The sequence below is a fragment of the Ascaphus truei genome, chromosome 2, assembly GCF_040206685.1.
Source record: "Ascaphus truei isolate aAscTru1 chromosome 2, aAscTru1.hap1, whole genome shotgun sequence".
NCBI lineage: Eukaryota > Metazoa > Chordata > Amphibia > Anura > Ascaphidae > Ascaphus > Ascaphus truei.
The window spans coordinates 275,645,963-275,658,530 of record NC_134484.1 but is presented as its reverse complement, the minus strand read 5'-3'; the positions used below and the strand labels follow the sequence as shown (position 1 = coordinate 275,658,530).

The 12,568-nt window shown below is 37.1% G+C and overlaps 1 protein-coding gene across 4 annotated transcripts in view; it reads left to right on the top strand.

The window, feature by feature from the left end:
• The window catches only part of DNAH5 (dynein axonemal heavy chain 5), a 463,741-nt gene that overhangs the window by 425,942 nt on the left and 25,231 nt on the right, over window positions 1-12,568 (top strand). For all 4 annotated transcript variants that reach the window (XM_075586253.1, XM_075586252.1, XM_075586255.1 and 1 more), the window contains 6 exons: window positions 572-888; window positions 2,526-2,681; window positions 3,380-3,562; window positions 4,191-4,434; window positions 7,466-7,580; window positions 7,860-8,050. In XM_075586253.1, coding sequence (XP_075442368.1) covers window positions 572-888; window positions 2,526-2,681; window positions 3,380-3,562; window positions 4,191-4,434; window positions 7,466-7,580; window positions 7,860-8,050 — 1,206 coding nt within the window. The remainder of the gene's footprint in view (window positions 1-571; window positions 889-2,525; window positions 2,682-3,379; window positions 3,563-4,190; window positions 4,435-7,465; window positions 7,581-7,859; window positions 8,051-12,568) is intronic.

Here is a 12,568-nt window from a genome sequence, read left to right as displayed (position 1 = left end):
ACTCTTTTTGGAATTATTGGAAGACATAGAGGATATTCGGACCAATGTTTTAATATTACCTATATATACATTGTTTAAAGTTGTTATTTTGTACCATAGAGGTGTAAAAACCACTCCTAGGTTTGTTTTAGAGAATGCTCTCATTGGTCCTATTTCAGAACCAATGCTGATATCAATCCGTAACAAAAAGTATTTCTCTCTCTATATTTTTGTAATCTGGTCCAAATGAAGGTGTACCAATCCACTAAGAATCCTGTTCATGTTATATTCATGTGTCATCACTGTGTAACTTTCACATTGAGAATTAGTTAAGGTGTTATTTATAAAAGTCTCCCAGCTGTATAACCAGGGAAAAATAACACTAGAAAAGTAAAATATTAAAAGTGGGATCTTTATTTGGCAATTGTCTGCAGCTGAGAGACTTTGAATAAAAGTCCCCACTAGGTCATAATCAGTCACTTTTTAAGAACTTAATATATTTCCCAACAAAGTGCATCTAATATACATTGAGAAACACAAACCGAGATACTTTCATAATATTATTCACTGCAATTCTTTCATATTCTTTCAGGTGATGTGCTACTTGCCACAGCATTCTTGTCGTATTCTGGCCCCTTCAATCAAGAGTTTCGTAACTTGTTGTTGACTGACTGGCGAAAAGAAATGAAAATGAGAAAAATCCTGTTTGCAAATAATTTGAATCTGACTGAGATGTTAATAGACACACCAACCATCAGTGAATGGAATCTTCAGGGACTGCCAAATGATGATCTCTCCATTCAGAATGGGATCATTGTAACAAAAGCAGCTCGTTACCCGCTACTGATCGATCCACAGACACAGGGAAAAATCTGGATAAAAAATAAAGAAATAAGAAATGAACTCCAGGTATTGCTAATCTGAGTGCGTGTGAACACGTGTGTATATATATATATATATATATATGTGTGTGTGTGGGTGGGTGTGTGTGTGTGTGCATATATACTGTACTTCCAAATCTCTTTCTAGTACAGACGTCCAAATGTCATATACTGTACTTCTAAATCTAAATTTTAGTAGGTATCAGTATCTTTAATTGGGTGTAAAAAATGTAATCGTACAGTTTTTTTAATTCTTACTCAGGACAGAAACATTGATATGCACTTTTGATGCTGATCCAGGAAACCTATAACAGCACAAAATAAATGTAGACCATCAGCAGAAAAGATTATTATTGTTATTTACATAGTAGAGGGCAGCACATGTCACAGTGCATTACGATGAATAAGAAAGATTAAAATAGCATTATAATATAACATTTATTTAATTAAAATTAATTAATATGTACAACTAGAATAGGTAAAAGATACACCTGATCCAATTACCTTACAATATCAAAGAAAAGAAGGGGAAATTAGTAGCGTAAAATATGTTGAGGGAGAGAGGCTGATGGTGTAGATGTTTTGTTCCTGATCAATGTGAGCTTAATAGCTGCTCTTCTTCGGGCACTGGGTGCTATGGATGAGCCTGGAGAAGGAGGTATAAATGTAACTGGAAAATGTTGGGTAGGCTTATTTAAAAAAAAGTTGAGATTTAGGAAGTGTGGGGGGCTGTCTGAGGAGAGCCTGGGGAAGAGGCGTAGAGAATTTCATAAGGGAGAAGCAGCCTATGACAAATCTTGGAGAGTGGAGTTGAGAGGAGGTTATGAGTTAGGAATTGATGTTGCTTTGTTTTTACAAAATACTTTTACTTTACATTTAGCCTCATCTTTTGTGTATGCATGAATGGTGTTGTGAACATTAATTAAATCTCTATTGGCAATTTTGTTGTAGCCTAAGTTGCTAGCTAGTTTTAGGATCTGTCAGTTGAAAAAGTAAGGTAGTTATATTTATGTAAAGAAGGACACACATACACAGGGAGCAAAAAGTGATGGACAGAGGGAACATACAGTATGGACCGATACCTGAAGATGAAGTTTGAGATGGTGGAAGGCATTTTCAAGTGAGATGTTTATATGGAGAATATATCCAATAAGTATAGAATATTGTACAGGGAAGCAGCAGAGAAAGAATGCTGTATGAGCGAACTGCCTCTGGCAGCAGAATTCTTACTGAAATTAAGGGGGGCAGAATGGTTTTGAGTAGGTTGCATTGTTCAAGACCAAACATTATGAGAGTGAATTTTTATATTTTTGAGACTGGAGTAAGAAAGACGCAGATTCTGGTAAAAGTACTTAGGTAAAAGCAATGACTTAATAAAGGACTGAATCCATGAAGTCTTGCATTGAATTTGAACTCTGATATTGGAATGAAATAGGAGAGTGGGAAAATGAGTTTGACATCCAGGAGTAAATAGCATAAAGATGGTAGGTATGTGAGTGGGTAAAGGGATGAACAGAAATAAACTTTTGAATAACTAGTAACTTCTCTTGTTTGTTTCATAGGGGGAAAGATGGCCTTCCTTAAAAGGTTGGAATGTATGCTGCTAAAAAACATCATAATTTTTTCCATTTTAATAATTTGCTTGTATTTGTCTACATCTCTTAGATTACATCTCTCAATCACAAGTACTTTAGAAATCACCTAGAAGACAGTCTTTCTCTTGGAAGGCCACTACTGATTGAAGATGTTGGGGAAGAGCTGGACCCTGCTCTGGATAATGTTTTGGAAAAAAACTTCATAAAAACAGGATCCACTTATAAGGTATTGTGGGGCTTTTGTATATCCTTAAGATAATTAATGGGGTCTTCAGCACTCCAAATAAAAAGTGCACATCCTTATTTTATTCCCTGTGATCCTTTTAAATTAGTTATGATCTAGCCATAGTGATTGAACACTTTGCAAGTGACATACACGTATTGTAGAGCACACCATCTTACCACTATCAGCTCTGTAGAACTCTCAGCCTACGCCCTTTCCAGTCATAAGCATATGACATATTGTCCAATGTGACAATTGCTTCATAAAGATCAACTGTTGTCATCAGTAATAAATCATCATGGCTGTAATAAAACCCATTACATACTGATATTAATCTTTACTCTGTAAAATATGTTAAACAAATTAATGACAACACATGAGAATCTTCACTAGAGTTCTGTTGTAATTAGTGGTCTGGGTTATAAATTACAATTTTAAAGAAAATGTAGAGCTATGAACAATACCAAGCCTTATGGTACCTTATGGCCCATTCAAATACACATTGTCCACTAGAGTATATATACTAAAGCATTTGCTAACATAAACACATTGTCGATTGTACAATATAAAATTAATTTTTGTGTGTTACTGACATTTTATCTCAGTCATGAATTATTTTATAGATATGTCACTAGATATAGTACTTCCTATATTAAATCTTCTTTTGTCCTTGACTGAGAATTTTTGGGTGTTCTAAATAGGTGAAAGTTGGAGATAAGGAAGTGGATGTGATGAATGGCTTCAGACTTTACATTACCACTAAACTACCCAACCCTGCATACACCCCTGAAATCAGCGCCCGTACATCTATCATTGACTTTACGGTCACCATGAAAGGCCTTGAGGACCAACTGTTGGGAAGAGTCATACTCATAGAGAAGCAGGTACTAGGGATATTTCTAATCCAGTGCAAATCTATTTTTTAAGTGGGCTTATTGGATATTAATCATATACTGTAGTTGTTTAATTCTAGTATTTGCAGTGCTTAAATCTAATAATGTATATTAAAATAATTATTACATTATTCTGAATTTAGGCATACTATAATATACTTTTTTTTAAATTGATGTGAGATACACAGTCCCATAATATACACAAATACTGTATTAATAGTTAATGTTTTTGAGGTTTTCTTGGGTAAAATGTTACGATATATAAAGTGCATGCATTGTGGGATCCTGTTTTTGTTTATCAGTCATTGGAACAGTTGAACAATACATGATTTATTAAGCTGTTTGGATGCAGAAATACTATGCAGTAAGGGAATAATTAAAAAATATATTTTGTACACTATTTCTAGTGACTGTTAGTTGTCATCAGCAACGTCACTGCTGATTAAACAATGAATAAAGAGAACAGTGTGCATTTTAACATTGTGTACACAGATATGCCAATGAATATTTATGACTAATGGATGTATTGTTATTAAAAATCTTCACAAATGTGAGTTCACATTGAGTGAAACATTCTCATTTAACTTTACATTTCATCAACATGTATCTATGTTCTTAGGAACTAGAGAAGGAAAGAACAGATCTCATGGAAGATGTGACTGCAAACAAGAGAAAGATGAAAGAGCTGGAGGACAACTTGCTATTTCGACTTACCAGCACACAGGGTTCTCTGGTAGAAGATGAGAGTCTCATTATAGTGCTCACTAACACAAAAAAGACAGCTGAAGAAGTCACTCAGAAACTGCAGATATCTGCTGAAACTGAAATACAAATTAACTCTGCTCGAGAGGAGTACAGACCTGGTAAATTGTTATAAGCCTACTATTTTGATCAAATCAAAATACAAACCATGTAAAACCAACCAAATAAAAACATTGGACGTATGTTTACAGAGAACATTAGTAAAAAGGCTTCTTGAGAAAGTTTGACAGTGGTAAAATATGGATTAATCTGTCTTCAGCGTATAACCAATTAAAAACATTAAGTTCAACTTCTGTGTCTAAATAAGAATTTACTTTTTTATACTTTAGAGTACAGCAAAACCCCGTTATAGCGCGACCCATTATAACGCGAATCGGTTATAATGCGGTCTGAGCATGGCTCCCGAATTGAAAGCCTAATTTTGCCAGCTTACCTGCATCTCAAATCCTCCATTTTGCCGCCTTTCGCTCTCCTCTTCCAGCTGTCCTGTCCACGTGCTCATCTCTCTCTCCTCTTCCTGCTGTCCACGTGCTCATCTCTCTCTCTGCCCTCGCGTGCCATCGGGTTTTTTTTTTTTTTCAAACATTCAATTCAATGCTTTATTGACTACCAGACACAGACACAAATAAACAGTAATACATTTTGTACAAAACACATGCAGGGATTGAACTCGGGACCTTCTGATGCCAATGCCTTGCCTCTTACCTCTACACCATACTGCTGCGGCAGAGTTTATTCGAGCATTTGCCCGTTCTCTGCCGCAGCAGTAACCTGGCGCGCGCCGGAGGGTGCCGGGCGCGCGCCGAAGCAGCGGAAGAGCGCCCTCCGATCGGGGCGCTCTCCCTACCGCTGCCGGGTCCGCCGGGTCCCCCGGAACCCCCTGCCCCCTACCTCCTCCCTCGGGGAGCCCTGGACGCGCGTGCAGGGGGCGCTGACACCCGATGACGCGTGACCGCGCATCGGTGACGCGCGGCACGCCGAGGGAGTGGGGCTAGCAAGCCGGGGCATCCCCCGGCTTGCGGAACTAGCCCTGCTCGATTTAAACGTGTCGGCAGTGTAGGCTTGGTGTGACTAAACATAACCTATAAATATATTTATCCTCTACAACACAGTGCCACAGGTTACATGTCAATGTTAAATCTTAAGTCTATTTCTAGCTGTCTATGACATCACACAGCTCCTGTGGTCTAGTGGTAGAACTCTTGCCAACATATGAAAGGGTCCTGGGTTCAATCCCTGTATGAAATGGTATAATTAACTTTTTAAATAAATTATTATTTTAATTATATTGTTTAATTTATAAATATATAATTCTTTATTATTCTTTATTAAGTAATAATTATTCATTAATCAATAATGATGTATTAATAATAATTCATTATTAATCATTCTTTATGATTAGTTATGTATTATTAATAAGTATGATTATTAATTATTATTAACAGTTAATTAACTAATTAATAATTATTACTAAATACTTAATAATAATAATTATTAATACTTATTAATACTTAATAATTATTAATAATTAGTAAGTATTAATAATTGTTATTAATAATTAAGTATTAATAATTACTTAATAATTATTAACACCCAATTAGTAATAATAATTAATACTTAATTATTAACAACAATTATTAATACTTACTAATTATTAATAATTAGTAAGTATTAATAAGTTTTATTAATAATTAATTATTAATAATTATTATTACTAATTGGGTATTAATAATTATTAGGTATTAGTAATACTTATTAATTAGTAAAAATTATTAATTGCTAATGATAATTAATAATCATACTTATTAATCATAATATAATTAATAATAATAGTATTATTAATTAATAATTATTAATAAATAATTATTACTAATACTTAACACATAATTATTAATTAATTATTAATTAGTTAATTAACTGTTAATAATAATTAATAATCATACTTATTAATACATAATTAATCATAAAGAATGATTAATAATGAATTATTATTAATACATCATTATTGATTAATGAATAATTATTACTTAATAAAGAATAATAAAGAATTATATATTTATAAATTAAACAATATAATTAAAAGAATAATTTATTAAAAAAGTTAATTATACCATTTCATACAATGGTTAATTATACCATTTCATACATTTCATTCATATGTTGGCAAGAGTTCTACCACTAGACCACAGGAGCTGTGTGATGTCATCGACAGCTAGAAATAAACTTAAGATTTAACATTGACATGTACCTTGTGTTGTAGAGGATAAATATATTTATAGGTTATGTCTTGTCACACCAAGCCTATGGTGTAGAGGTAAGAGGCAAGGCATTGGTATCAGAAGGTCCCGAGTTCAATCCCTGCATGTGTTTTGTACAAAATGTATTACTGTTTATTTGTGTCTGTGTCTGGTAGTCAATAAAGCATTGAATTGAATGTTTGAAAAAAACAATGGCACACGACGGCAAGACAGCAGAGAGATGAGCAGAGCAGAGAGATATGAGCACGTGGACAGCAGGAAGAGGAGAGCACTGGTAAGGCGGCAAAATTGAGGAGATTTAAATCTGTAATGAGGAAGCTCGCTGATGCCGGTGAAATTTTAACGCGACCCCGGTTGTAACGCGGTCTTGGGGTTGTGGACCCCAAGGACCGCGTTATAACGGGTTTAGCTGTATTTCTAATTATAAATGATGAAAAAGTATTCCATTAAAATAATTCAATAAAGTTGCCTATATGCTCTAATACACATTTTATATTAGAGAAAGTTTTGTGACGTAGATTTTCAGCTGATTTGACATACCGTATAATGGGTTTGTCACTGGTGAGCATTCAAAGACAGTGGTTTACAAATGACCTTAAGGTTTGTACTTTTTTTTTAACTCCACTGTAGTTTGCAAAGCAGAACGATTTAGTTATTGCTTCCTATAATCATTCATTTTCCATTGAAAGATATGTAATTGTTCTTTTTGACACTCACACACAACTTTAAACAATCTCTAGAAATGTACTTTTGCATTGGGTGTTATCTCTGAAACAAAATATTTTCAGAATATACAATATACTTTATGGGACAGAATAGTAGTGGTAACATAGTTCTTACATTTCTAACAACTAGTTTTTTCTTTTTCTTTAAGTTGCAACCAGAGGAAGCATTTTGTATTTCCTGATAACTGAGATGAGCATGGTAAATGTGATGTACCAGACATCACTTCGTCAGTTCTTAGGACTATTTGACCTTTCATTAGCCAGGTACTGTCCTTTTTGTTTTGTTTTTAAACTAAATGTTGTTGGATTATATGAAAAAACAACAAGACATTTTAAATAGAACAATGAATTAAACATTAAGAAATATAGAAATGACATACTGTATATACAGTCTTTGTAGTTAAAGAAAATCTAACAATATACAGTATGATCTTACACAGAAGTTTAATAATCATATAAATGTAAAATATAGAGGATATTAAAGGACAGGTAATGTCCGTATTAATGGCATTTGTGAGCTATGATTATTTTTCTTTTGAGCAGATCTGTGAAAAGTCCTATTACAAGTAAAAGGATAGCAAACATCATTGAGCACATGACCTTTGAAGTTTATAAATATGCTGCAAGGGGACTTTATGAGGAGCATAAGTTCTTGTTCACATTACTTCTCACTCTGAAGATCGACATGCAGAGTAATAGAGTGAAGCATGAAGAGTTCCTTACCTTCATTAAAGGTTAGCACCATGCTGCAGTAATCATTTTTTTATTATCCCTTCTTTATCACAAAAATGGTCCTACCCAACATTTCTCTAAAATGTTGAGCATACAGACATGAAGTGGTGTGGATTCTTGAGTGAAATTGTCTCTCAATTCTTCTCTATAATCTTCAAGACCACAAAAAAACTAAATTTGTCTCATGCGATTTAAGGATGTGATTAAACTTGTTTAAACCGTCTTTAGGGTTAGAGTGGGTGGGAAAATGCTACTATTTATATCTGCTACTCTTGTCTTTCTCTATTGGTCCATATTCAATATACTGTGAAGCCGTATTGCCAGTATTAAAAAGGTAAGTTGGCTCCAATTAAATTAATGGTACTGAAATATTTTCCAGTACGAGGAAAGCAGCTTCACAGAATATTGAATAAGGGCTTATTAATTCTTGTGAAAACAGATGCACTGTAAAAAAATAAAAGGTTACATTTTGCAAAATTATAAAACGAACAACTCCTAAAGTAAACAAGGAAAAAAGATTTTTTAATAATTTGATTACGTTTTTAATAATACATATCTTTTCAAATGAAAATATGTTTATTGACATACTGTATAGCAAATCATATATATGGCTGCTCCTTAAGTTTTGATTTTTAAACTATTCAGTATAACTATGCTGTGGAGAATTTATTTTTATTCACAGGGCCAAGAAAAAGCAGAACCACGTGCCAAAGGTTAACTCCAATATAGAGACTACAGCTGCAGCGGCCGTTATTCAAACACTTCACGTGTTGTGTACATCGGAATACCGATGTCATGACACGGGATGTCTTCCAACCCTACCGCCTTAAGACGCGAGTGCGGCGAGTGCAGAAAATGGCATTTTAGAGTTTTGGTTTTTAAACACCTTAAATTGACACAGTAGCACAGTACTGTACACATTACAATTCATTCATTTCATTGCACACAAAGAAACAGAATCCATGAAATTCAAACAAAGCAATCGCGATAAGCGCGGGTGCCTGGGGTGATTGGCCACGTTCATGCCGCGTGGAGAACAGCAGAGCACACAAAATCGGCGCCGTGATTTGTTCGAATTACGGCCGCTGCAGCTGTAGTTGCAGCCATCTAGTCTTGAATCTCTGATTTATAATGCATGATTACATTCTGTAATTGGCTCATGCAGTATCAACCTTTGACCCAGGAGTGGCTCCTTAAAATAAGGAGAGGTAGATACATTTGGTCAAAGCTTGAAGCTGCTACACCCTATGAATCTTGGGTTTTTCCTTTCAATATTGAAAATAAATGCCTTATATATAGTTTAGATAATAGCATTCATTATGATTGTGTGTTAAAGGGTGAGAACAAAAAAAATAGAATATTTTTTCTCCAATGAGGGTATACTATGAATGGTTTATACCTTTTAGGTTTTGAATTGGTCATTAACAACGGGTGCTAAAATAATCTGTATCCAAAATAATTCTCATAAATAAAAGGGAAATCGCTATTTGTACAAAATTGCAAATGGTTAATGTCTTAAATGAATTCATGAAAAAGTAGAGGTTATTTCTAAACATTAGATATGTCATGTCAAGTTGTTGAACCAGATAAAACTAAAATCACAAAGCATCTATATTCTCTATTTGTGCTATACAGTATATACACTTACTGTATAGCAAACAAATCTAACAGATACATGTATCCTTGTTTTCTTTTGCATCCCCGCATGACGCCAATTAGACTTAAGTAATTCCTCCTTTCAATTGGGAGTAGGACAAGAACTCTGACACCCGAGTATAAAGGAGACTTGTATATTCCTCCAGTCAGTTGTTCTTGCCCTTCCTTAGCTTAAAAATACTGTAATACGCTCAGAGAGAGGCAGCCATGAGACTAGAAAAGACCCGCATAGAAGAGGAGGAGCAGAGAGACGCTATCGCTGCTTCTGCAGTCACTGCCACTGCAGCTGAAGCCAACACCGTCGCTGCTATCGCCACAGGAGCCGCTGCGCATAAGAAGACCGAGTTGGACGTGAACCTAGAGGCCATAAACCAAGAGAGGGAAGCCGCCACCATAGGTCAAGCTGAAGTCTTAGAAACAGCCGCACGACAGGATGGTGGGGAGCAATCGTACAGTTGGGTAACTTCAGAGGATCCAGCCCAACACATTAAAGCCTATGTGAGGAGCCTCCCCAGTGTAAATACCAGCGCACCATCTCTACAGGATGAGGATACTGTATAACAGATGCCGAAGCCTTGCAAAGTCCACGTGAAGAAGATGCTGTTTCTTCAAAGGCATCCACTCCCCAGGATAGCTACAGCCAGAAAAGTGATCCACTCGCCCGCACACATACAGATGCAATACAATAGGCTCGCAATCCAGGTACACCCACACGGAGAAACACAGCTGTCATCACACATCCACACCAAAAAAGAGGCGACTGCACGGTTCCTCCCGGCTACCACCATTGCACCAAAGGCACACTCCTCACACAGGTCAAAGACACACGATCGACCCCACTCGACCTTACAATCCAACGCTGCAAACATTGATGGCGGACAGGGCACCATACCAGGACGCAAACGACCACATCCTCCGCAAGACCAACATACTGATGTATCCGGCCTAACAGACATGGGCATGATAATGTGCAAACAAGGCTTACCATCTTCGACAACAATCCTGTGAATTGCAGAATATGGAAGTCCACATTCAAGGACGCAATCAAGAGTCTGGGCTTCTCTGTAAGGGAAGAACTCAGCCTGCTAACCAAGTGGTTGGGGAAAGAATCTGCAGAGCATGTGAAGAGGCTCAGGGCAGCAAATGTAAACTGCCCCCAAGTAGGTCTTGACTTAGTGTGGAAAAGGCTAAAGTAGGGCTATGGTAGCCCCAAGGCAGTGGAAGATGCACTCTTCAAAAGAGTTGACAACTTCCCCAGAATCACGGTCAAAGACTATTCGAAGTTACGAGAGCTCGGAGATTTGCTGCAGAAATTGAAGTCTTCAAGAGCAGATCAATCTCTATCAGGTCTCAACGTCTTAGACTTAGCTCGTGGAGTGAAACCCTGTGATGGTGAGGGGGTAACCAGGCTCAATAATAAAGGTTAAGCCCACTTTGTTGCCCATGATTGGTGTTTTGGGGCCCTAGAGGGTCAGCTCTCGGACCTGGCTGTCGCGCATGCATTACTGTGACTGTGTAAATTATGCAACAATAAAGAATTTTTTTGTTTTTGACTTTCCAGGAGTGCCAGCAAGCAAAGATTGCTAGGCTAGGAGTTTCAGGGTGGGTTTTGCAGAGCAAGTCTTTTCAGATTGTGGCTATGTAGCGGGGTCCCCGAGTTACGTGATACCCCAAAGATGTACCAGAGAATCAGGTAAGATTCTTGGATACATTAAAGCACAGTGCTCCGGTCAAAATCCTACCCTAAAGTCCCTGCTTCAGCACAGACCAGAAAGGTAAAAAGGGCATAGGGGATCAAGGTTTCCCCAGAATGGTACCGGGGTCCCTAGTATAAAGGGGGATGCCCAGTTCATGCCCAAGTCACCCTGACCCTGGTATAGGGGCTCAGGGGGTGCCCCAGCTAGGTGATAAAGCTGTGACGGTTTTATTTGTGTGCCAAATGTAAAGTCAGGTTTCTACAGTGTGGCAGGGATAAGGCTAGTAAAAGTAGAGGGTATATCTTCTTATTGTATCCTTGACACCAGAAAAGGGGACTTAGACATTTTTAGCACTAGATATAGTGTAAAGGTATATTTTATTAAAGGATTATATTTAATAGGTATATACAGTAGAGGCAACTCTTATTCTAACAAAAACCAGTGGCAATTCCCCCAAAAACCCAGGAAACACCCAGGTACATTCTGAATACATGCCTTAAACTTTCCTTAAACTAGCCCCAGCATTTCTGCATTGATTAATGGCCTAAGAGGGGTGGTGGGTCACAGAGGTGGCCTAAAAGGCTCCTATTTATATAGGAGCCTTTTAGGCCACCTCTGTGACCCACCACCCCTCTTAGTTCAATTACCCATCCCATATGCACCCTATCCTTCTTTACCAGTAAATTTTATTTCAATTTATGGTGAGCGGCAGCCAATCCCTGTCTTGATTAATGGCCTATCAGATTAACAGCGGGGGTCCCTGGCAGTACCATTCAAACTGAATTGGACTGCCAGGGATCCCTGCTGTGTTAATCCTATGGGTCGTTAGTCAATGCAGAAATACCTTAAACGTGCCTCAAACTAGCGCAGAACATACCCAGCACATACCCAGAATGTAACCCGGCTAGTTTACGGCAAATGTTAGAATAAACGTTGCCTCTACTGTATGTAGGTATGTGTGAATATGTAGGTGTGAATGGTATGACCATTCTGTATATACACCTGTATATGACCTGTGGGATTTCAAAATCCCGGGTTCCGAGAGACCAGTTGGCCACCAGGGTGGTGCCACTATGACTATTCAGGTACCGGACTTGAAAGCCTCAGGGATGCCAAGGTGTTAGAACAGGCGTGGTACTGGAGTTACACTAAAGTACCCACATCCTG